Source organism: Mastigoproctus giganteus, chromosome 11 (assembly GCF_048544385.1).
Source record: "Mastigoproctus giganteus isolate SK-2022 chromosome 11, ASM4854438v1, whole genome shotgun sequence".
Lineage (NCBI taxonomy): Eukaryota > Metazoa > Arthropoda > Arachnida > Uropygi > Thelyphonidae > Mastigoproctus > Mastigoproctus giganteus.
In genome coordinates this window covers 79,388,003-79,415,294 of record NC_143585.1, presented here as the reverse complement: position 1 = coordinate 79,415,294, position 27,292 = coordinate 79,388,003, and the positions used below count along the sequence as shown (strand labels likewise).

At 33.6% G+C, this 27,292-nt stretch overlaps 1 protein-coding gene across 1 annotated transcript in view; it reads right to left on the bottom strand.

Annotated features, from left to right (window-relative positions):
* Positions 1–3,431: 3,431 nt before the first annotated feature.
* The window catches only part of LOC150078175 (uncharacterized), a 136,116-nt gene continuing 112,255 nt past the window's right edge, over positions 3,432–27,292 (bottom strand). The window contains exons 13-19 of the mRNA XM_090384693.1: positions 22,958–23,068; positions 21,177–21,293; positions 20,388–20,605; positions 15,977–16,160; positions 12,280–12,381; positions 9,665–9,775; positions 3,432–3,800 (exon numbers count right to left, since the gene is read on the bottom strand). Coding sequence (XP_090240819.1) covers positions 3,712–3,800; positions 9,665–9,775; positions 12,280–12,381; positions 15,977–16,160; positions 20,388–20,605; positions 21,177–21,293; positions 22,958–23,068 — 932 coding nt within the window. The 3' untranslated portion in view covers positions 3,432–3,711. The remainder of the gene's footprint in view (positions 3,801–9,664; positions 9,776–12,279; positions 12,382–15,976; positions 16,161–20,387; positions 20,606–21,176; positions 21,294–22,957; positions 23,069–27,292) is intronic.

The following is a 27,292-nucleotide window of genomic DNA, read 5'->3' as shown; positions in this document are numbered from 1 at the left end:
TTTTTTTATAGGTACATATTATAATTCTTAAGTTAATTAAAGAAATTTATATTTTCAGTAGTAAGAAAACTGCTGCAGTAATAAAAAATGTGTTGTAATACTTGCAAAAGCTCATTAGTAAAACATTCTCCACGATAAAATATGATAGAATCAATTTCTTTAAATTTAAGTATTAAACAAAAATAGGAGAAAATTCTTTTGCTTGCATTTTATTGAAAAAATGCAGTACTGTTACTCTTAAATACAGAACCAAGTCCATTTTGAAAATATGTGAAGCATTCTGTGGTAAGGCCTGCTGCTTTCAGAATCATGACAGATAAAATCTGGTTGTAGTGCCAATTGAAAACAACATATATATTGGGAAATTGTGCATCTGAAGAAGATGGAGAATAATTTACTGAAAGTTATGCGTAAAATTAAGTTGGTTTTAATTGAAGCCGCACACAAGTATTTACTACATATGAGGAAGCATTGCTGATTTATATAGATCTGCCAGAGCTTGCCTCTAGTGGAAGTGGTGGCAGAACTACATATTATAACACAAGAGCATTTTCAAGCCATTTTGGATGTCTCCAAGTCACATCGAGAAAATTATATCAGTGTATGCTAAAATTTTTTCTTATAAGATTCATTATAAGAAAAACATTTTTCACATTGAAACAAAATTGATCACATGGTTTGTAATATCCTCTGGATTAATGATGAAGAGGTTCATCTAGGGTTACATATATATTGGTCAACATGAATAAAAATGCTGTTGAAGCTATCTTAACTTCATAACCCAAGTTAATTTGTGAGAGTTTTACTAAAAATAATACCTGTAAAATTGGAAATAGCCTTGAGCCAATCATTATAGTAACTGAGTTGTTTTAATGGCTCTTAATTTTGCCACCCTGTTTCATAGTCCATTGGATCTTCCCAAATAATCAAGTGGCTCAGACTGATATATAAGGAAAGTGTTAGTTGTTATCATTATGGCATGTAGAGTACATGGTTCCGATTAAGTAATACATTACATATACAGTTATGTAAAAAAAAAAAGTATATGTCGTCAAAAATAACATGCTCTATTATATATAATGTTGTTCAAAAGGATAAGTACTTTTCTGAATATATACAGTTGTAATTGTCATTGCTTCAAATAAAATTAAAATGCAAAGGGCTGATATAATATCAATAATTTTGTTTCGATAATGGCCAATTTTTTATTTCTTTTCCTTTTTAACTCTTTGTTCTTTCTAATTTTTGAGGGTACATGATAATAGTTACAAATGTAACTGTTTCAGTTTATTTTTGAAGAAATGGAACTTAAAACTTCTAACTGCTTGGTTAAAGTACTGGAAGAAAAAAGTTAAAATTCTGAATCACTTGGGGGGGAAAAAGTGCACCTTCTCCCAATGGCTTCTTTTAGAACTTCAAATCATAATAAAATCACTAAAAAGTTTTAAGAACCAATTAGTGATTTTATTATGATTTCAAGTTCTAAACAACAAACTGTTAAGAGATTTTTTTTTTTTTTTACACAAAAGGATTCAGAGTGGTAGTTATTTGGAATTTTAACTTTAATTTCTTCTGTGTAATTCTCACCTTTGTGCTTTTACTGAATTCTGTTTCTTCTAAAATTATGCTAATTATAGAATTGTCACATTCTCAGAACTTAAAATAAGCTGTGACTTTAATCAATATTAATGGGTTGTTTTTTTTTTGGCTGATGCTGTATAAGCTTGCTTTCTTGCATCATGTGCCCCTGTTAATGCTAATTATTAGCAGTCCTAGTAATTCTAGTGAAGCATTTAAAATAGCAAGAGCTAGTCATGGCATAATTTGGTGTTAACAGTTTTTATTCTCTTAGACTTCTAGTCAACACACTGAAGTTTAAAAGAGAAATAAGCTTGTCATTGGTTATTATTCCATTAATTAGAAGTACAAAATCTGATATTTTTCCATTCTGAAGTGTGTCCTCCCCAAAGTTTTTATGCCAGTCAAAGCATGTTTTTTTGTTAATGTAACATACATTTTTCACAGGACATTTTTTTATTTTCTTTATTTCTTGCAGTCTGGTGAGAACATGTCTGTCTCACTTATGTGAGAGAGATGTTCCAGTACTAGTGAAATGTGGACTTTATAGGCATGTAAGCATAGTTTGGAGCTTCTGAACTCTTCCGAGTTCAGAAGCTCCAAAATTATCAAAAGAAGCTCCATATTTCTCAAAAGATCAATTAGTAATTGATCTTTTGAGAAATCCCATTTTCTTGAATGCTGAGCCTGTTATATATTGTTTTTCAAAAGATGCAGAATTCATGAATAACAATGCATTGAGATTATTCTCTATGTAGTGTTATTGGTTTCTTTCTAGAATTAAGCTGAAACATGCAGCACTTATATAACAATAAAAAGAAATGAAGTCTAATCTGATGCAGAATTATTGCATCTCTAAAAGTTGTGCTGCTAACAAGCCAAGCATATCTCTAAGTGGTGTGCTCACTCTAAAATAATTATCTGTATACAGTTTCATTATTCTATTTATTTCAAAATCGGAGATACTTATATTAGTTTCTGGATAACTTTTTATGCATAAAATACAAACCTCTTTAGAAAGAACAGTTTCCGTAGACTAGAGAATCCTACTTTTTTTCCTTCTTTAATCTAATGACTGATGCTACTTGATTAAAAATGATAATGGTAGTTACTTTAGGTTGACCCATGAATAAACATAGTTGTTTCTAAAGTATGGTCACCAACAATAAAGACAAAAACATAATGTAGTACAGCATTATTTTCTCAAACCATTTCAGTACCTGTTTTGAAATAATACGCTGCTTCTTGATTGCTTTTCTTGTATCACTGACAAAAATGATCATATTGTTGAACTTTTTCAGTGAAGATTCCTTCGTTGAAAAAGTTCAAAGTAATTAAACAGTCGGGACCCTGGCCAGAAATTAGTTCTCTCTTAAAAATACTGGTTACTAACCTAACAGCTTTGTATTGGTTAAATGTACTATTTGTCATATCTATATTTTTGAACTGAATTTATCAGCACTGAGAGGATATAAACTCCCTCATAAAGTATAGGCATAAGGGAGTGATGCAGGGAATTCATCATTCCCCTATAACTTTGAATCAAAGGAGAATGAATGAACAAACTCATTTTTATAGGGTGGGCATTTTTTTGTATATAGGGAAAAAATGGGTGTGAACTCATTTATTTAAAATGTTTCACTGAAAAAAAAAAAAAAAAAAGGTTAACATACTCTTTGACTCTGAAAAAAGAAAAAAACACACTCATATTGTTAATTGATTAATTTATTCAGTGGCATAATAAATACAGCATAATTTAAAACATTCTATCTATAAGTTAAACTTTTTCTTTTAAATTTTTTCCTATATCAAAAAAAAAAAAAAAAAAATACATAACCTTAGGTTATGCAGAGTGTATCATGTAGATCATAATAGGAATCCAAGCAAATACATATCAAATTAATATGCATTTGTTTGTATTCATTTGGGATGAAGGACTAAAAGAATCCTTCCCCCCCCCCCCAATCTATGCAAAAGTCAGTTACTTTTTACATTCAAAACAATGAAATAATCTATACATGGCAGTCTCTAGGAATTTCAGTTCTTATTGTGCACCATTTCACTGCTGCTTATAATTTTGTTGTCTGATTTGCTACTCATGTCCTTCTGCTTCTATTAAAAGATCAGATAGCTTTATAGGATCTTATCAGTCATATGAAGCACCCCGTTGGTTGCAGTAATATCGGCATACAGAATATTAGAACCATTTACTGTTACACAGTCTGAAAAAGAAATAGATGAAAATAGGTAAATACTTGTTTATAATTAATAAAATATTATTTTAAATTAACAAAAGATAAATGAAAGAAATTTTTGTTTGGTTTCTTCACAAAATTTGAAGCTTTTTTTTATCTATGCAGTGCTTGTTATATGCTTTACAGGAAAAGAAATAATAGTAATTATTTTAACCACAGTTATACAGACATACAAGTTAGTGCAATGCATCAGTTCTGTATATAGTAAATCACTGAAGTCGGTGAAATGGCATCGTTTTCATTACATATAATATTGTGAATACTTTCATGAGTTGCCTGTCTTTGTACTACTTCAAATAAGTGACACTTCTTCATTAGAGAAAACTATTTGTTACTTATTCTCAGTGCATACCATCACCCAGATGGCCCTTCATCAGTGGGGTGGGTGTGTACCTGGTCGTATAACGACTGACACCCCAGTTATAAATTTAACTCCACAATATGAGAGATGCCAAATGGTTTACAATAGTTAGACTAAATTTTATTTTAGTCTTTAACCACAGTTATACATTATGTGAGACATAGAACTATGAAAGGCATTCTAAAATGGACAGCTGAAATATCTTTTATGAAATATACTATAATGAAAAATAAAAAGCTAACGAAGAAACAGTGCTATGTGGAACAGGAGAATTAAATAATTGGGAACAAGTATTACATCAGTGGTTGGCATCTGTAACATGCAACCACAAGTTGTTCCCAACCAGATAAGTAAATGCTAAAAAAAAAAATGGACTAAAATTTATTAAAAAAATTGAATACTTAACTGATTAAAAATAAATATTAAGATACTGGCAAATATAAAAAAATAAAATTTTACTAGAAACTATTCTTAAAAACTCACAAGAAAAAGATGAGTAATTTGATTCTTTCCACAAGCTGATGGTGCCACATTATGAGCTATGTTTATGGATGTAAATAGAATGCTGTAATTATGTATATGATATGTAGCTTATGAATTATCTTGTGCACTATGTCTATGTAGGTGTATAAAGATGGTATCCCAAGTGTATGAACTGACGTTAGGTATATCATTTTCATTCAAAAACTTTAAATATGCTAACTTGTACTGTAAAAATGGTTGCTGATCAGTGATTTATTTAAGGAGGGTAGCATTAATTAGCTACTCTTACTGATCTATCTGAGCAAAGCAGTTTAGAAAATATTGTGATTGTGTAATCCTATTACACAGATTAGTTCATACAAGTGAAATAAATAAAAGGATTAAGGATGAGCATGGATTCTATTTCTTTTTCATTGCTTGTTCAATTCTGTGAACATTAAGTAACGACAATTTTAAACACATGAAATAACAATAATATTATTAAGATACAATATTGATACCATGTTTTCTTAAGCTATGTGCAATTTTTTTTTTCTTAAAAAAAACAAAAAAAAAAAAAAAAACAGAATTTGTGTACATGACTTATTCATGAATTTAATATGAAGCTTGATTTTCTCCTTGGGCTGTGGCAGACAAGCAAATAAAAAAGGTTACTTTTCATTCACCCTTCTGCTTGTAGCTGAAAAGAAGTAGAATAAAATTTTGATTTAACAGATTATATGCAGATAAATCATGTCCATTAAACTCAAAAGAAATACATATAGTTATAAGAATGTAGTGAAAAAGTGCAGTATTGTTAAATAATAAAACATTGCATCTTGTAATACTGTATTTTACTGCACTTGTCTTGTGTAGCAGAAGAGCATAAAAAAGTTTTCTATATTGTATAGTGGCGGTAGAAACTCCAACTAAAGCTTATTGTGAGTCTGAAGAGTTCTCGCTTGAGGTCAGATGATGTCTGTTATTTCCACGAGTATGCTAAATCAAGGTCCATTAAATTGAGGGTTCATTGTATTTTGTTCATCAGTGATACAAAACAACTTGGAATGTTGTGCAACATAGGACAGATTAACTAGCCTGTAGTTACCGATTTATGTCTCTAACTACAGACTCCAATTAGTCTGACTTCAGTGGTAGGGAAAATCTTAGAGGAAATGATTAAGAGTGCAATCCAGGGACATTTAGATAGATATGGTATTCTGAAGGACACACACAACATAGTTTTGTTAAGGAAAAATCATGTTTAAATAACATAATAATAGGCTATTTTAACAAGGCATTTGACTTAGTCCCTCATGAGAGGTTACTGTATAAGCTGGGACGTGGTGGGATTACTGGAAAAATTCTAAGACAGATTGTTTGGTGGTTTCAGGGCAGAGGGTTGTGTTTAATGGATATTCTTAAGATTGGTGTACCCCAAGGATCAGTTCTTGGACCACTATTGTTTCTGATTTCATAAATGACATCGATGAAGGGATAGGGGGCATGATCTAAAAATTTTCAGACACTGTAAAGGTTGGTAGAGTCATTAATGATTAGTGCCAAGCAGCACTCCTTCAGGATGACTTGAACAGACTTCAGAATTGGTCAGAAAAGTGGCAGCTATGTTTTAATGCAGCAAAATGCTAGGTCTTACACTTGGGGGAATACCAACCCCAAAATAAATTGTACACTTGGTGAGGTTGAATTAAAAACAGTAGATGGTAGATATGAAGTTTTCTGAGCAGTATAAACAGGTGGACTTGAACAGACTTCAATAGCACGCGCACACACAAGTATTCCCATTTTAATCTGATTTCAGTTAATGGTTTCAAGTTGCTTTAGGAAAGCTGTTGTAAATTTTTAATATTTATAAACATATTTACCACATTCTCTCTATAGTATTGTCTTATTCTTTTCAATGGCACTCAGCTGGAAACTTTTTAGTACATTTTATTAAAAAAGAAAACTGTCATAGTTTTATTTTTTAGTCTTCTGCCCTGTACAAACAATCTCTGCAAAACAACATTGTTGTTTTGCAGAGATTGTTTGTACAGGGCACAGGGTGTAGGTTCCCTGTAATGAATTATAACACACATGATTTTAAATTCCTTAGGGAGCCAATTATAATTTAAAATGATATTCTCTAAGTTTAAAAAGTGTGCAGCTGAGATAAATTTAAACCAAATGAAAACTGTTTATATTTACCCTTTTATAAACAGAACCCTCAGTTTTTGGAAAATTTTCAATGAGATTAATGGATATGGAGAGAATACATTGTTGTAAATATTATTTTTTCTTTTCATTTTCATAATTTCCCTTTTCACTTGCTTGCACTTTCAATGCTGACTGTGTTGGTATACTGTCATGAGTGTGAACTTTAAATATATGAGATCAAGTCCACTGCCATAAATTAATACACAATCCATTGTTGGCTGTTGTGCTGATTTATCTGACTGAAGCAAACCTGTTATAATGAAGCTGTAAACCTCTCTGGCTGTAGTGATCATACAGTATAAATGAAATTTGTACAAGGTGTTTCATAAACATCTGGACCATACTTTCTAGATCAATTCAGAATATGAAAACAATAAAAAAAAAAAAAAAGAAGTTTATATAAATGTGTGTCTGATTCTGAACAATTATAGAGCTTTGGTTGTTTCAATTTTAAAAAATAGCTATGGAGTTTTTAATGGTAAAAAAAATCCTTTACTTAAGGTAATCTTTACTTTGGCATCATGATGTGATGCCAAAGTAAAGATTTGGCTATGATGTGACAGCATCAGAGTACTTCAGCTCCAACCTCTAAATAAACAGTGATTCCAGCCTGTTATATTCTGATGGAACATTTGTGTTGCTCACTCTGTTTGCCTGTTTTTTAGTGTACCTTCAATAATTGAGGTGTACAAGGACTTGAATGGTTTGAGCAGGCTCAATGCTGATGGGATACTTCCACTTGCTGAGATTAAAAACCTGAGGGGGCATAGATTTAAATTGAGAAAAGACAGTTGTAGAATAGATGTGTAGTTGATTGCTGAACAGACTTCCATCTGTTGTTGTGGAAGTTGATAGCTTAAATAAATTTAAGGCTGAAGTAGACAAACATTTGGAGTGACTGGATGGGTGAAATGGGAAGGTTTTTTTTTTTGGCTGATTCTCTTATAAGCTTGCTTTCTTGCATCATATGCCTCAACTAATGCTAATTCAGGAAGAACTAAAAATTTTTTTCTTTCTGGGAATTTAAACTTGCTATTGAGAGCATACATGTTGCCCCCCCCCCCCAAACATGTGTATGAAAGAACTAAATTTTTTTTTTTTTTACTGTTAAGGATTACCAAAAAAAGCTGATTTTTTTAAAAAAATTCTTTCTAAATCACTGAAGGTATGGCACAAAGCATGGAGACAAGCAAACATGAGTGACATGCATGTTCTATCAGAATTAGTGGTTCAGTTACAGGTTGGAGCTGAAGAGTTCCAATGCTTTCATAATGTGATGCTAAAGTAATGGATTACCAAAAATGATAAACAATAATAAAGACATACACCTAGTAAAATGTTGATTTGTACTAGGTATGTTTGCTTATGCTTAACCAGCTTGTTTCAGTCTTTCAGAAAGGCAAGAAATAGCCATTTTTGCTGTGCAGGACTTCAGTTCCAAGAATTAGTGGAAGGAAGGTAAGCATCCAAATAATAGTATATCACAAGAGCCACTAGCTGGCAATAAATGTGACAATATTGATGGGTTAAAAATAATATCCAGTTCACTTGAACCAGCTAAATGCATATGGGTCTGGAGGCCTCATTTTAAGAAGGATGTAGAGTTGTTGGAATGAGTACAGAGAAGGACAACAAGATTAGTGAACGAAGAAAGGCTTAAGTTTTGCAAATTACAGTGTCTGGAGACTAAGACTTGTGAGGTGATCTCATTGAGGTGTATAAAGCCTTGAATGGTTTGAGCATGCTCAATGCTAATGGGAGTCTTCCTGTTGCTCAGAATAATCGCCTGAGAGGACATAAATTCAAATTGAGGAAAGACAGTTGTAGGATAAATGCCTTTGTTGTAGGAAGTTTGCCTTTAGCCAGTGGGTGGTTGATTACTAGAACAAACTTCCATCTGTTGTTGTAGAAGTTGATAGCTTAAATAGATTCAAGGCAGAACTAGACAAACATTGGGAGCGAGTGGATGAGTGAAATGAGAAGGGTTTATTTTTTATTTTTTTGACTGATGCTATATAAGCTTGTTTTCTTGCATCATGTGCCTTTACTAATATCACCCTAAGTGATATATTATGGTGTGCTCTTTGTAGAATTTTTGAAATAAAAAAGGAGGCAAAATTATAAAGATTACGTCAAGAATGTTATAATATAAGGAATATTGTTACTTTAAATATGCAGTCTCATGTTTTCTTTACTTTCCATATCACCAGCTGAAAACCACTACTATAGAGCATGTATATGATGACATTGAAAGAGTTATCCAGATTCAGGGACTCCTGCCATTCACTGTACAGGGATTGCAAGACTTGGTTCCATGTACATGGACTATTTAGTATACTGTCAGAATGTTACTGGAACTTAGTGGAGTCTGTGCCAAGATGAATCACTGCTATGTGGTAGGCAAAAGGGAGTCCTACATAAGATTAGGTAGGTACACCTAATAAAATGGGCACTGAACATGTAATATAAACAAAACTCTTATTTCATTTCTCCAACATTTTCTATCTTCTTTTGAAGACTTTTGACTCCTCTTCGTTTATTTTTGACTCTTCTTTGTCTATTTTTTGGCGTTCCCTGGTTTTTTATTCTTTGCAGAAACCTTGTTGATGTGGTAATAGTGTGATAATCTGTTCATCATTAGATCTGTAATTAAATAAGAAGCAAGGCTTGCAACATTTGTTGTATAGTGAGCTGCTATTGTGTCCTTATCAGATATATTAAAATAATTATAAAAAAACAGATTATCCATAGTTTATCATTTTTTTCCATTTACCCACTTGTTGATACATACTTGGAAGGATATTTAATAGTAAATCACTGTCGTCTTCTGCTTTGACTACCATTTCATCTTCAACACCAGTTGTGTACAGTGCTCCTTTCATCAAGTGGCGTAAAATAAAATCTAGAGAACAAATAAAAGAATTTGATTTATAACGATATATGAATCAATTTATGTTTTGCCATTATTATATAAACAGCAATCTATTAATAATATTATCACTGACCAGAGAAACAGTTAAGGATAGTGGTCATTGCATCACATTACAAATAAATGGCAAATATATTTCTCAAAGGAGAAATGCTGTTTATTTGTAATGCATTGCAGGCAACCCAAAATGTCCTTTACTTTTTTTTCTCCTAGATTTATTCTCAGTGTATCCCAATATATAATTTATTAAATAGGCATGCCTGGCTCATTTGATAGGGTTGAGTCTTTTCTAAGTGTTATTTTGAAGTGTAAACTTCTCTCTAAATCATTAGGTTGCTAAGCACAGAACTGACAGGGTTCATAGCCTCCCTTCTATGTGTAAGACTGGTGCTGCATGAAAAATAAATAGTAATTATTCTTTCTTGAAAAGAAAGTGGTTACTTTATGGTGCAACAATGAGACAACTCATGGTGATGACATCACAATTTGCCAGAATGGTACCATAAATTTAATGCCGCTTTCACAAGGAATGGTTTGTTAAGAAATTATTATGAAAAAAAATTTTCTTTAGTTATTTGTTCCAAGACCTTGGAAATTGAAATTCTTGCTGTATAACTAAGCTATTTATCACTCTAAAAGTTAATTTTATAATGTAAATTGTATTAGTTACCAATTCAAATCACTACACTACACTTTCATCGTTATCATATGTTCTGTTATAAGAACCAGTTTTGAACGGCTTTGTGATATTTTCCTAAAGCTCATTTCTGGAAGTCACGATCATAAAACAATAAAAATAATTTGCACATTTCGGTTTATTGTGCTTTTCTGTTAGTGTAAGCAATTATAAATGGGTCGTAAACTCGATGTTATTGCATTTGTGAAAATACCGATAGCTTGAATTTTATGGGTTTTTACGTTATTAGGGTGAAACGTGTTTCCCCTTTACTGCAATCTTCAATCATATAAAAAATATAAATAAATTTTCAGAATCTTCTCTTCATTCTTTTTTTTTAAGCTTTGTAAACTTGTTACTCCCTGCGAATTGTGTTAGTTGCAATCTCACTTGCACGTATCTTGTTAGTTAGTTGCAATTTGTGCGTGCCTTTAAAAAAATACTTATGCATGCTATCGTGAAATTTATAAATAAAAGAGATTATCTTGGAAACAAATGCCTCTTGAAGCATTTCTGAAGACGACCACTCCTTGTGTAACAAACCAACAATCAACAAGTTGTCATAAATAATTTCTTTAAATTATAATTTACTTGATTTTACAGGCTATGTGTTCATTTCTTTGGATAAATCAATCACTGTTTAAACATAAACTAATTAGCTAACTAATTTCATTGTTGAGAACGTAACTCCTGTTTTTAACATTATATATATGGGAATAAATTCCCGTTTTACGAGCGCGTGCCAGGAACGAATTAACTTTAAAGTTGGGAACTACCTGTACATATAATAAAAATAAGCATTGTAACTACAGTCATTTGAAATAATTTGAAAATTGTATGCATCTCTGCATTCAATTTCTGTCTTGGGACACTCTAGCAGTGAAGGAGACTAACATTCTGACTTAAAGATGACTTCATTAGTAAATCAGATAACCTAAATGACTAATATTATTTTAATATAAATAGCATCACTAAAAATTATGGTATTATCAATTTTGGTCAAGTCACGGATGTTATCTCTAATGTAAGCAAAAGCTCTAGCCTTGAAAGTCAATTATTTCAGTCTGTGTCACTGTTTGTGTAAGGACCAGAGTCACTGCCTCCAATTTTCAAATTATTTCAGTGCCTGCATTGAAACATAATCCTGCAGCCTTTACTGCTTTGTTATGTAGAACCAATGCAGCTCATTATTAGGGGTTAAATGTACACAACTTTTGTTGTGTTTAATTCGAAGATTTTCCTCCATTCACTATGTGGGTATATATAGAAGAAAAACATTAGACTCACTACATTATTAAGATATCAGTATAAGTTTGCTAATAACAGGCTACCTGTGAAAGATTAATATATCATGATGATATCCAGAGTTTTAAATGAACAGCAGATTCACCTTTTTTTGTTTATGCTATTTATATTAAAACAATATCAATTTAGGTTGACTTGTAGATAACAGTGTTTTGTCTAATCTGGGCATAAGCCCAAGCTTTGAAAGCTGGATATTAAAGTTTAATCTCTCTGCCAATAGGGGATCATAGTGTCCCCAAAATAGAAACTGAGTGCAGATGCAGATGCAGACTACTAATGTAATTTATAAGGAATTATTTTTCATAATAACATTACAGAAAAGAAGTGTCATTGCTTATAATGAACATGCAAGTAACTTTATTTTCTTTATGGTAAAACAGCATCCACTGGTTGTGATCCTTGTTACTGGAATAATCTGACAGAGTTAGCTTACTGTGATTAGGAAGCTATAAGAATAAGAATTAATGAGTGTCAGTCTTAGGGAATATTTGGATACCTTTAGCTGCTTTAGAATCCTTCTGTAGTCTTTTATATTCTTCATTTGGTAATGTCTCAAAAGCACACTCACTTGGTGCAAAAAAAGTATATGGCCCATTACCTATTCAAGGAAAAAAAATTTAGTCAGAATGATAAATATGCATGTGGGATTTTATACTATCAAGAATTATTCACTTAATAAAGAAATCTAAGTTGCATAGAGCTCAAATAATCATTAGTAATAACTTTAATGTTGAATAAACTGATAGAAGACTTTTACTCAACTACCTAAATCATTAATAAAAATCAAAAGTTTCAGAACTGAAGCATGGTTGTTGTATAAGCTTTGCTTTGTTGCATCATGTTGTCAATACTAAAACTATAATGATTGTCTTCATTAGCATTTTTCTTTTCTGTGAATGTTTCTTATCCTGTTGAAGTTTGGACCATTCATGTTTTCCTAATTTCTTGAATATAGCATGCACCTTTTTTTACTAGAATAAAGGTCCAAAATAAAATGTGTATTATAATTAAGTGCATATTCATTTTTTTTTTTTTTTTTTTTTTTGCTTCATTAAGCAATGAAAATTATATTCAGTGCTTCCGAAAGTTTGTAAATAATGGTTGAAAAGAAAGTCTGGAATTCATTGCTAAAAGTGAATCAGAACAAAACTCAGATTTTTATAAAAAGTTTATTCTATTACATAAAGTAACCTAAACACACATACAAAAAATTAAATAAAATAAATAAAAATGTGTACAAAACTATAAACAAAAATTAATCGTTATTGCTAAATAGCCTAGAGTTCAATCTCTGTGATGACAAAATTGAACAGTTCATTTCGTGTACCTTTACTTTTATGCTACAGGTATAGTGATCACCTATACACATTATGGCATAGCACTTGGGGCACTGTTGAATGTTTATATGAGTCAGATGCAGCTAATGTGTTAATAAATACACCTGTCATAATACAGTGTAAAGGCTGAAAAACGACTGGTGGGCCAACTGAGATTTCCCAAAATAGTTGAATTTTTAGCATTTTATACTCTGAGAATCCAACACCTCCTTTTTTTCATAATGTTGCAAAGTACGTTTTTTATTTATTTTTTATATAACTATTTCTATATTTGATTTATTAATATTTCTTCTTAATAGATCTTTAATAGTAAAGTACAATTAAACATCTATTAAATGGAAAATATCCTTATATAAAAATGATTGTTTTCTAGGGCCCCTTGAGGGTCTCACAAGGTGAGGGCTATGAGCTGTTCATCACTATGTTAATGTGTGATATATTATATTAGTTAAAAAAAAATCCTACCAATGGTTTCATTTTCTTTTATACATTACATTTGCATTCATGTGTGTGTGTTTTTTTGGGAAGAGGGGGTTAAAACACTGCAAACTGTACACCACTGTGAATCAACCCTTCTTAATCAGTAGAAGATGCCCTGTGTGAACAACAACACTTATTTTTGAATACACATTTTAGGGAGGTACTGGATATTACTATTTTTTATCTTCCCAGGTTCACGTTTCAGCATTTCCAAGAGGCAACTACACATCTTAATACGGCATTTAACCAAAACTAAAAAGAAACTTCTGAAAAATATACTAACAGCGAATTCAAAATGGGAATCATTCAAAGAACTTATCTTGGAAGCTACTAGGCTTTACATACCAACTAAGAAATATTGTTCAAGGTTTAGGCCTAAATGGAGTCAGATGAACTAATGAGACACATGGCAGAGAAGAAAAATGCATGGGATACTTACAAATTAACACATGACACAGAAGCCTATGATAGATATAAGCTGGTCTGTAACCAAGTCACAAAGGAGATTAGGCAGGCAAAGGCAGATTATGAGAAATTTTTGGCAAGGGATGCAAAGAAAAACAGCAAAGAGTTCTTTACTGATGTAAACTCTAGAAGGAAGGGGATGAATCAGATTGGTCCACTTGATATTGATGGTTCAACTGTTGATGATCCTGCTCAGGTAGCTAACAAACTAAATGAATATTTTGTGTCGACATTCACACATGAGGAGTTATTCAGTGAGGGGAATGCCAGAGGTGTGTTCAACTCTGGCAGTAAGCTAGATAATCTTGTAATAACTGAGAGTAAAGTGGAGGAGAAATTGTTGAAGATAAACACAAGAAAGGCACCTGGGGGTGGATGTATATTAAAGGAGGCAGCAAAGGAAGTAAGCAAACCCTTAGCCATAATTATGAGATCTTCCTTGGACTCAGGGGAGGTACCCATAGACTGGAGATGTGCAAATATGACCCCAATTCACAAAGGAGGATTAAAAGCTGACACAAGTAATTATAGACCTGTGAGTTTAACTTCTGTTCCAGGAAAATTAATGGAGGCACTGCAGGCTCATCTAGACAATACTTCAGTTATAGCTCAGACACAGCATGGTTTTCTTAAGGGGAAGTCTTTCCTGACCAATTTGATTGGATACTATGATGCAGTCACAAAAGAACTGGATGCAGGGAATAACTTTGATATTATATACTTGGATCTTAGAAAGGCTTTTGATACTGATGTACATGGAAGACTGCTGCACAAATTGGAGTAGTGTGGCACTGGAGGCAAATTGCTGTTATGGATAAAGGGGTGGTTGAGGGGGAGAAGAAAGAGAGTGGTAATCAATGGACACTGCTCATTGTGAACTAATGTTATTAGTGGAGTCCCTCATGGTTCAATGTTGGGTCCATTATTGTTTTCTGTATTTATAAATAATATTGATGCTGGCATATCAAGCTTAATGTCCAAGTTTGCAGACGATACAAAGGTTGGCAGGGTTGTTAAGGACACTACTGACGCGATGCTGCTGCTGCTGCAACAGGATCTGGAAAGGTTGAGCAGATGGGCTGAGAAGTGGCAAATGAAGTTTAACATTGACAAATGTAAAGTACTACATATGGGGAAACAGCAACCCCAGAGCAATGTATCAACTCTGTGGTACTACACTGACAGTGGTAGAGAATGAAAAGGGCCTGGGGGTGGTTGTGCAGGCAGATATGAAGTTCTCTGAGTAGTGCAGATGGGCTGCAAGAGTAGCTCATGGTGTCTTGTCAATGATATATAGGAATTTTTCTAGCAGGGATAAGGAGGTGATTATTCCCTTGTATAAGGGAATGGTCAGGCCACACCTTGAGTACTGTATACAGGTCTGGAGGCCTCATTTCAAGAAGGATGTAGAGCTACTGGAACGAGTACAGAGAAGGGCAACAAGAGTAGTGAATGGAACGAAGGGTTGCTCTTATGAAGAAAGGCTTAAGTTTTGCAAATTACAGTGTTAGCTGGTTGGTGGAACAGACTTCCCTCCCTTGTTGTGGAAGTTGATAGCCTAAATAAATTTAAGGCTCAGCTGGATATCTATTTCGAACGAATGGAGGGGTGAAGTGGAAGTTTTTTTTGTTTTTTTTTGGCTGATGCTGCATAAGCTTGCTTTCTTGCATCATATGCCTCTACTAATGCTACTCTACCCACCTTGCTTTCTTTGATATGTTATTTGAACTCCTACCTATGACTGCAATGAAAAAATTTGTTTTTAGAACATTTTTATAAAGCAGTTAAAGATCATTCAGCAGTGCACACTAGGATTATTTTTTAAACCCAAAGTGGTGATTGAAGACAATCTATTTTTAATTTACCTCACATTTTAAAAAAAATAATATTTCATAAAATTAATTCTTTTACTTTTAAGCTCTTTCTCTAATCTTGCTGCTTTGATAAGCTCAGCCACATGCCTTAGACGGGGTGATTTTGACACGGTCAAATAGAGGTCTCCAGCTGGTGGAATTAATGTTCGATTTACAACTGTCAATGTGACCTCACCTGAATGACGAATTGCTACAATTGGAGCTCCAGAGACTGTAGTGACCTAAAAAAAAAAAAAAAAAAAAAAAAAAAAAAAAGAGGGAGAGAGAGAGAGAGAGAGAGAGAGAGAGAATGAGATATGAATTTACTCCAGTAATATTAACTGAAAATTTAATCAAAATGAAATACCAAGTACAAAACAACTCATTTTATGTTGTAAAGAGCATTTAAGCTTATGCAACTAATTTTGAAATTCCAAGTAAATTTATTCAATTTATTTTTGGTGCCAGAAATTTGAATATGAAACATTTTTGTATGTAGCAAGTATGAGCTGAGATAAATCAGATATATTTATTTTTGTCTTTCTTAATATTGTTGTTAGAAATAAATTCAGTGCAAGGCTTGTGCATGTATTTTTATGTTTAAATGGGGGTGCTAGAAGAGAGAATGCCCACATGGTCAGAGTGGACAAAAGTAATTATTGCCTTAGGGACAAAATAGTTGCTCCTTATTATAGTACCCAAAGGTCGCGGGTTCGAATCCCGCCTCGGGCTTGGATCAAAGTACTGCAAAAACCTTGGAGGTGCATTATGGCCACAGAAGCCGATGCGCCAACAACTACCAAACCTTATTATAGTACATAGTTGAAATATTGTGTATGCAGGGTGTTTCAAAATTGCATAGAGCACATTCTACAGCTAAAAGTAAGAAAATAAGTTCCTACAAAACACATATGTAAAGTATATTTTCAAGATATTAAACATTAATCATAAATTACAGAACTGTGTAAAATGGCAAAACATTTTTATGTTCAAATCTATCATAAAAATGTGACTCTGTAAAACAGGCTTTAAACAGTAAAAAATGTGTATCAACACTGACACGAATCATACCTACTCGGTTGTGAGTAAATAGTGTCCGAGTACATACTAGCAGTGTCAACTCGTCTGTTTACTTGACATGGTGACACTTTGAGTTTTAGGTTCCGCAATGACTGCCTTATTTACAGCATGGCACTTGTTAAACTGATACAATGGGAGCTACTATAAACCTGCATACTTCTACTGAGTTAACAGATATGATTTTAATTTAGGATGAAGTTCATAAGAATTCTATTGCAATGGGGGGAGAGGACTTAAGAAACGAAAATGCTGAGACCATTACAAGTAAATGCTGGTAGAGGGAGATTTCAACGAACCGCAAATGCTGAAGAGTGAATACATTGTATTGTGCAAGTATCGCCTGACAAGTTCCAGAGGGTTGATAGGTCAATTAATGTTTCATCTGTATACTATACTGCATATAAGTCATTGTTTTGAGTATGATAAAAGCTATATTTACATTTTACTTATTTGTAACTGTAAACGAACAGTTATTATTGTTCAGTGAAGGTTTTTTAAAAATGATTAAAATTTTTATAATTTTATTCAATAATTAAAATATGATATAGTTGCTGAGGCATTTGCATATTTTAACTGTGGACTTGATTCTGCTGTGTTGGCCATGTGATGCACTTTAAATGAGTATTTTGAAGTGTATCAGAAGGATTCCATTTTGAAGGCACTTAGTCAAAGCTTAACACGTGGAATTATCAAAAGGAATTAAGCCTGAATTGAAACATCAAAACAGACAAAAATGAGGATTGTTCACTCCCTGGAATTTAGTACTTGTTTTATTGTGAATTGCTTCCTTCATATTTGGTGTTGATTTTTCTTAGGGCCATCATCATTGAAAAAAAGAGGAAACTGAAACAGCCCTAGAAATCACCAGCATGACATGAACAATTCATAACTTTGTGAACACTAGTTAGATAATGAAGGAACTGAATCCTAATATTTCATTTATAGAAACTCAAAGTAATGATGTGAAAGGAAATTTATCTTTAGGCTATCAGTAATAATTTATATGTATATAAAGTAAATCTGAAATTTTGACTTAAGCATTTCAATTTTATTCTGTATTTGCTGTAGAATGGTTTAATTTTTCTGAAATATACAAAAAAGCTCTTAACTGAAGCAAAAGAAATGTTTATTTTGTTGTATAGAGTGAGTGTGTTTAACTAATTCATAAGTAGGAATTAAACACCTTCTCTACAGAGAAGTGGAGAAGGAAATTGGCAGTTTTTTGTAGAAAATGCTCTCTCAACAGATTTTCTAAATTTCATAAAACAGTTAACAGTGATACTCTGTAAATACCAAATTAATTATATGCCTTTAAACAGAAAAAAAGCATATTTAATGTGGATTATTACCATATCCTTGCTTAAATATATATTTGCCTAATATAATATATTTGCTTAAATATGAACTACACTATTTTCCTCAAAATTGCAACTTTTAAAATCAGGGTGCTACTTGATTAGTACAGGTACACGGTTCATTGTTATGATAGACAGATGACAATTTAGCTTTGATTATATGATGCACTGATGCAAACCAATACTAATGGAAGCAAATCCTGCCTATTTTTTTTTTTTTTTTATGGTAGAGCCTCTCAAAAATCCAAACATGTTTTAAGTAATGTATGGGTGAGTCAAAAAAGATTTGTATTCACCCAGAAGTAGTTGTGGTAGAAAGATAATTTTTTTTGGTTGATACCTTGAAATCCTATGCAACCGTACAAATTTTGGTTTTGATTGTCAATTCATTTTTTTTCTTTGCAGTGCCACAATGGATAAAGTGGAATACAGATCAATGATTCGGTTCCTCTTTCTGCAAGAGAAAATACCCAAAACAATCTGTGAAGAAATGGTACCTGTTTATGGAGAAGACTGCCCAGGTTACAGTGTTGTTGCACATTCATATAAACAATTCAAACGTGGAAGAACTTCAGTGTATGACAAAGAATTCCCAGGATGCTAGGCATCCTGGGATTTCAGAAGGATTTCTGTAACAGAAGAGCATGTTGCAAAAATTGAGACGACATTAATCCTGGAAGATCACTGTATTATTGTCAAAGAAATAGCTGAAGAGCTCCAAATTAGTGTAGGGTCTGTGGAGAACATCATTCATCAACAGTTGCATATGAGTAAAGGGTGTGCTAAATGGGTTCCCAGACTTCTGACCCTTTACCAGAAAGGAAAGGGCACAATGTGCATATGAAATGTTGCTAATGTGCCAGGAAAAGCGAGAGGAGTTTTTTCATGGCTAGTCATGGATGAAACTTGGATCTATCACTGATTCCCAAACTAAACAAATGTCAAAACAATGGAAGCATGCAAAATCCCACTCCCCCTGAAAGACAAAGGTGCAACCAAGCACTGGTAAGGTAATGCTGTCAGTTTTTTTTTTTGTTTTTTTTGGGATCAGCATGGTGCAATACTAACAGATTACTTTCAAATGGGGCTGTACTGTGACAGAAAAGTATTATTCCAACCTCCTTGCTACTATAAAAGAAAACAGATGAGGAAAACTGTTAAAAGGTGTGTGCCAGCTCCACGATAATGCCCCTGCACATTCCTCACATGCTGAAATGAGGTATGCCCACAAAAGTAGGTTTGACATATTGCTGCTTCCTGCTTATTCCTCCCAACCTTGCACCTTCAAATTTCTTCCCCTTCCTGCCCTCAAAGTCTTTCTTCATGGGAAACACTTTGCTGCTGATGATGAGGTGATTTCTACTGACAAGTTGTGGTTTTAAGGACAACAGAGGACTTCTGGAAGTGTATTGAGAGATGGTGAAAAAAAGTGTCATTTTGTCTGGTGACTATATTGAATAAGTGTAATACATGGTGTTTATTTCAACCTTCTATCACAACTACTTTTGGGTGAATACAAATACTTTTTGAGCCTCCCCACCTCATATGTAACTACATGGAGCAAAGTGAAACTTGCTTATTCTGAGTTGTTCTAATTGTTGCATATAGACTGTTGAACTAGAGTGTATTATAATGCAACAATATTAGTGATACTGATCACCAGAGGATATTTCAAGTATTCTAATTTATATGCCAATATTCTACATTATGGCTTTCTTGATGAGCTTGGCCTTGAAGCTAGTGGCATTATCGTTGCATTGTACATATTTTTAAAGTCAAAAATGAAGTAAATGTATAATATATATTTTTTTCAATTTCAAGACAATTTTTGGAGCGTGGCTTATATTCAAGAAAGTATGTATTATATTAAAATAATTTAATTAGACAAAGCACTCTAACAAATATGACATACTTTGTTTTTAATGAAGATAACACAGTGTACTTATTTTTCTCAGAATATTTCATTTTGAAGGTCAGTCAATTGTCACAGAGCTTAATGGAAATTAACAGGTAGAAACAGGGGATATCACTTACTGTGCCATTGTGGTACAGATTGTATCTGATGGATTTCCCATTCAATAAGGTTGGCATCAACTGCTCATTATTCACTCTGGTTACATCAATGTTTTTTGGTACTATGTGGTACTTCACTAAAGGTCTGAGACGTTTGAGATCTGTAGTGACAGCCACTCTTAATGTTGGTGTTAAGGCCTTGATAGCATCATCAGTTGGAATATAGATGGTGTACTTTCCTTGGGAACAAATAATAAAAACAAGGACTAAGTTAACGATGACTTCAGTATTAAGAGCTAGATGAGTCAAATTATTAGTTCTTGAAAAGAGAATTATTATCAAACAGAACAAAAATTGCTGAAACTGAGGCAAAAAACAAAATGATAAAACTGTAAAGTCTAATAGTATACATATGTCATTTAACCCTTTCATGTGTGGACTCTGTAGAGTGTGCACGCACATGTAGTGAATTATGTCACCAACAGAAGAACTTCAATTCTTGCCTTAAATAGGTTTCATTTTGGTGTGGGCAAGAAGAAGTTTAGGTGCTCTATCAAATATTAAAATTATTAAACATCAGCATAGTAGAACTTAAATTCTAATATGAATGTTCATCATAAAACAGTTGCCACAGCCAAACATTAATGTTTTTTGTTGTAACACTAGTCATTGAGAAAGTCATGGTCACCCTAGTTGTACCAATGTTTATTTTAACCATCCATAATGCAGAATGGAATAATGTTTTGTTATAAACATGTCCATACATAAACAGTTTTTACTTTTGATTAAAGAAATAAAGAAAAACATTACCTCCATCTTGGATCACCTTATTGAGTCCAGTTTTTACCATCCAGTTGAGAAAAGTGTTTGCACTGAGGTCCCTTCCAAGATTAACCACATTTGCATCCAGCCCAATTTGTGATGGAACTATTTGAAAAAATAAAATGTGTCATCTCTAAATTTAGTTATGTATAATATACATTTGAGACAGAGATCCAGAATTTATTTGTATAAAATGTACTGTATACCATAATCTATAGATACTCCTAAATTTCTAATCATGTTGAATCTGCTAAGGTTTATGTGGTTCCATAACACTGAAATGATATGGCAGCATTTGATGTTGCCAGTAAATTTCTGGATTAGTTGTTCTTTATGTTGATGATGAGTGAGATTTTTTTAAAATCCTTTACATGCAAATTGAAATTTAGTATTGCATGGAACATATGCATCTGCTAGAACTAAAAAATAGTTCTGAATGAACTTGAAATAATGTTTTCAACTCAACTCATACAATTTTTTAAAAGACACAAAGGTGCTGATAACTTCTGTGAAAAAAAAATTAACTTTCATCACTACATTATAAATAAATTGATTAGAATCTACTATATTTTATAGCAACTGATTTTAGTTTCATTGAATAAAACAAATTAAATAGCATAAGGTTTAATAATATATATTAAATTCATCTCCAGATTAGATTCTTTATTGCATTAGCATTTCAAGAATGAGAGTGCAAATTCCCATAATCAGAGTGATCTATTCTTATAATGGATGTAAATTTTTTCCATCAACACAAGATATATATTCTCTGTGACAGTATAGTATAGTGGGTTGTCACTTGCTTGGAGAGGTTTAAATCCTTTCAAATCCTTTTGGAGATTAGAGGAATTCTTAAGTCTTTTCAATTTGGGCTTTAGTTAGCTGATCTTAGGCAGGGGAAAGTAAAGCCTCCCTATTCAAGGCTTTTGAACCCACACATCTATACAAAACGTGAACACACTTATTACAAATGTAATGCATTATAAACCTTATGAACTAGTCAACTGTGACCAAAGTAGTTAATGAGGCAAAAAAAAAAAAAAGGTCCCAAAAACAAACTACACTTGATTAATCACTCAAAAAACAAAATATATTTTATATCTATTGACAAAACAAAGTTCTTAATGTTAAAAAAAAAACAACTAAAATCTCTTCTTAGGAACAATTTGTGGGATTTTTTTTTTTTTTTTTTTTTTGTAGGAACAATTGTAAATATTAATGTAATTATTTGCACTTAACAAGAAGTTAGCAAAATGGCTGTTACAAACTGATTTTTATCAGTTATATATAAAAATATGTGAAGAACTAATGATGCAGTTATCTAATACAATTCACAAGTTATCGAATTCAGTTCAAAAGTTCTAGCTATTGTCTTTCAGAGCCCTTGAAATGAAAATGTTCAGTTCATTACAAAATCACAAAAAAATCAGTGTGAGTTATAACATGAAATTCACAGTGCATAACATAACTTTTCCTATGATACCATTATGGAAATTTGTTATTACACAAGTAATAACACTTAAGAGACAATACAGGAGAGTTAGTACAAGGTACAAAAGAAATTAGCATAAAGATGCATATGACACTGCCATACATATCTGGCTACATTGTTTCTGCTTGCAAGTTTTGCAGTTTATACTCCTCAGCAGTGGGGCAAATCTCTGTAATGTAGGTTTTTTTTTATGTGAATATATTAGAATACAGTAAGGGGAACTGTTATGATTGATCATTTTTAATTACGTATGATTACAAAAAGTAAGAATTCTTACTTGGCTTTGGAACTGGCGGAGCAGGAAGTACTTTGTCAATGACATAGATAATTCCAGTTCCAGTAAAGATAGGTGGCGCAAGGATTTTTACTCCATTGACAAATCTTCCTTCTGTTAGGAAAAAAAAATTAAGTTTGGTATCTCCTCATTCTGCAATAATAAAATAAATTTATAGTACCTATAAAATTATCTATTTGAATGGCTGTCTTCTGCTGCACACACACATTGTTTGTTTTTTACTGTAAAATCTAGAATAGAAATTGAAATTGTTGTTCTATCCAAGTTTTTATATTATAGTTTATATAACTTTTTTATTTCCTAGTTATTTCCCAGTATAAAGAAAATTAACTTTCTACATATTTATACCAGCTAAGACCAAAGGAAACATTTGATTTACTTCAAATAATCCTGACATGGCTAATTTTTTGAATAATAATAAAAAAAAAGCACTAATCACTGATAAGGATTTGTTTCTTCAAAGAAAAATATAAAAAAAATTGATTAAGTCCTTGTATTGCATTAGGTTTCTACAATATATGCAAACCAGTTTATTCATATATAACAAAAGTTCTACCTATTAGATGTTTTTTTATTATTATTATTTTTTATGTAAACCTCAAACACGATGGGTATTAGAACCTGTAGTACTTAGTACTGTGCTTGCGTTGGAGGTTGAGAAGATGAAAGAAGATATTTGTTGACAATGGACTTGAACTTCTGTAGACTATAATTTTCAGGAAATACATATGAAGGAAAGTTCTTCCAGGAAACAGCAGTTGAATGAATAAATGAGGAAGATGAAAAGTTGGTTCTGTAAGTTTGAAGTTGGACAGTAAATGGATGTTGGTTGGTGGCGGCACGTGTTCGAACTGTTTTGAATGAGAGAGCGTGAATTATAGAAGCCAATTCAGAAGAACAGTGCCCATGGAAATATCTATAGAAGAGGCATGCAGCAGAAACAGTACGTCTATGAGACAGCTAGTGGAGAGACTCTGTTAGAGATGAATCATTAATTAACCTAACTGACCTCTTCTGAATGAAATCAAGAAGCCTGAGAGAGGTTTTGGGGGCACCACCACACCAGATGTGGGAACAATATTCCATGGTAGGGTGGATTTGCGATTTGTAAAGAGTGAACAGCTGTTTGGAAGAAAAGTAACGGCGAGAGCGAAAGAGAAAACCAAGTTTTTTAGATGCAGAGGAAGCAATATTTGTAATGTGCTTGTGCCAAGAGAGATTAGAAGTCAGGGTAATCCCCAAAAGAGATACATCATTTTTCCTAGAAATCGGAGTGTCGCCAAAGATAAGCATAGGACCAGAAGAATCCTTTTTTGCGAGATACAAGACAAGACTGAGTTTTAGAAGGATTGAAATCAACTAAGTTGTCTTTGCCCCACTGGAGAATTACCTAGAGATCGACATTTAAGGAATTGGTAGCAGATTTTCGAGAAGTTGAAGCTGATTGAGCAGGATAAGGTTTCTCAAAATGGAAAGTGGAATGCAATGTGCTATCATCAGCAAAACTATGGATAGGATTTCCAGTCAATGGAAGACGGTCATTAATATACAAGAGGAAAAAAGTGGGGGAAAGAACTGAACCTTGGGGGACACCAGCATTAGTGGAGAAGATAGAAGACAGAGCCATCTACCATCACCTTCAGTGAGCTATCAGAGAGAAAACTGGATAACAAATTACAAAAAAACAGTTGGCAAACCATAAGATTTTTTTTTTTTTTTAGTAGTTGTTGGCGCATGGGCTTCTGTGGCCATAATGCATCTCCCAAGGTTTTTGCAGTACTTTGATCCAAGCCCGAGTGCGGGATTCGAACCCGCGACCTTTGGGTTGCCAGGCAGGCATTTTACCCACCTGGGTAGCCCGGTCGGCACAAACCATAAGATGGAAGCTTGTTTAGAAGACTTATGCCAAACACGATTGAAAGCCTTTGAGATGTCAAGTGCAACTGCTTGTGTTTTACCGAACTTTTCCATTGAAATTGAATTAGTCCATAAATGGGTAACATAAGCCAGAATATCACCAGTGAATCGACACTGATGGAATCCATGCTGGTGATCGTTGATCAGATGGAAGGTTTCTAGGTAGTTTGAGTTGGCAGTTAATTGATTTCTCCATTACTTTAGAAAGAGTAGAAGTAATTGCAGTGGGACGATAATTGGATGGGAGGGATTTGTCGCCCTTTTTAGGAACTGGCTGGATATGATCAAATTTCCAAGCAGAAGGAAAAACACCTTTGGAATAAGAAAGTGAAAAAAGGGGGCAAAGAATAGGAGTAAGTTCAGGAGCACAGGTTTTGAGAACAAATGGAGAAATACTATCGGGACCTGGAGCTTTCTTAGCATGAAGATTCGCCAAAATCCTTCTGACATCCTTTTGACGTTAGACCACAGGAGGTATTGAATGGAGCATGTTGGGAATGGCGGGAGGTGTTTTACTAAGATCATTAATACATGAGTTGGAAGAAAAATGGGATGCTGGCATCCCATTTTTGGGAATTTTTATCCTTGGCTGAAGTGATAACAGAACCATCCGGTTTGGACAGAGGTGGGCAAAAGTTGCAGCCAATAGCTTTGGCAAGAGACCAGAATGCTCAGCTACCATTAGGGCAAGAAGCAAGTTTTCTACTCTTAGCCTGTTCAAACTCTAGTTTGGACTGATTAATAACTGCTTTACAATTGTTGTGAGCTTTGGTGTAGGCAGAAAATAAAACTGAAGAATTAGAAACAAGCCAATTACGATATGCAACATTCTTCCCTTGAACATTGGAAAACCAAGGTTTAGATAAAGGACGAGATTTTAAAGTGAAGTATGGGATAAAGGATTCCATTCCTGCAAGAATAATTTCACTGACACGATCTGAGCAAACAGTGACATCAGAAGTTTTGAAACAGTAATCCGACCAAGGAAAAGAAGACAAGAAATCTCGCAGGTCATCCCATTTTGCATTCTTATAATGTCAAACAATACGAGGTTGGGAATAGCCATAAGATAAAGGCTCCATTGGAGAAGAGACAATCACCAAGTTGTGATCTGAGGTGCCTAACGGGCCTCTCACTTCGACCGTGTACTTAGAAGGGTTGTTTGTGAGAAAAGATCAAGTATGTTGGCTGTATGGTTAGTATTGTCCTGTATTCTTGTAGGTAAATGAACAATCTGTGCAAGGTCATTAGTAATTGCAAAAACCTCAGCAGCTGGGTTGGTGTGACTAGAAAACAGAAGCCAGCTGGAGTTGTTAACATTAAAATCACCAAGGAAAATTACCTCACTGTTAGGAAAGTTGGACTGGAGAAAGTCAAGTTGCAAAGAGAGGAAGTCAAACAGCTCCAAGTGATTAGTGGAGTTGGGAGAACGGTAGAGACAACAAATGAATTTGACACAATGAGGTAGAGAGATTTTAAGCCAGAGAAGATCGAAAAGAGGAGATTCCAAATTACCAAATCTCTGACAGGGAATATCGGAACGGACATAATGCACAAGTACCACCTTTGAGGCGAAAGGAATCATACAGCAAATAATTTGGGCAACTGAGATGAGCAGTAGTTGAATCAACCAATAACTGAGATTCTGTCAGAAAAAGTACATGGGGACTGCAAGTGGAAATGGACATCATTGAGATTAGAATTGAGACCATGTATATTTGTGAAATGAATTAGGAAGTGTTTGGGAGGTTTACATCTTTTCACTGATAAGCTTACTCTATTAGTTTGACAATTCATGGTGTATTCAATAGTAAGAAAAAGTGGGTGGGACATGCTGTATGAAGTAATGAAATTTTTGGATATGCCATACACATGGTAAGAATATACCCAGATCCTTGACATAATGTGGCCTTGACAATGCGCCCCTTCCCCGAACACACTACTCGGTCTCCTTCCAGTCACTATCTGGCAGAGTAGAGGTAGCAAGATTATACACTAGCTGATTCGGAAGCCTCCTAGAGAGTTACCAATAGGTTCGGTCCGGTGTACTAACTAGTGGCCGGCCTGCGAACACTGTTTTAGAGCTGTACCCTCGAAATGTAAGGAAGATTGGATCTCCCTACGATGTTCATCATAACCTCAAAAGTCATCAATCATACTGCATGATGGAAAAGATCGGAAAGTGTTGACCGGAACTTAGCTCTGGAGACTAAACATGGGTTCCACCACTTCAAGCCTCCAATAAGCAAAGTGGTGGTATTGCACCGGTTGATGAGAGTCATCTACCACCTAATACTGCCTGGTAACACAAAGGGGTGGCATTCCTCCATGTGGTGTGGATGCCACATCTCAACCCCTGCTTACGTTGGTTAACACCTGGGTGGTCACCCGGGTGTTAAC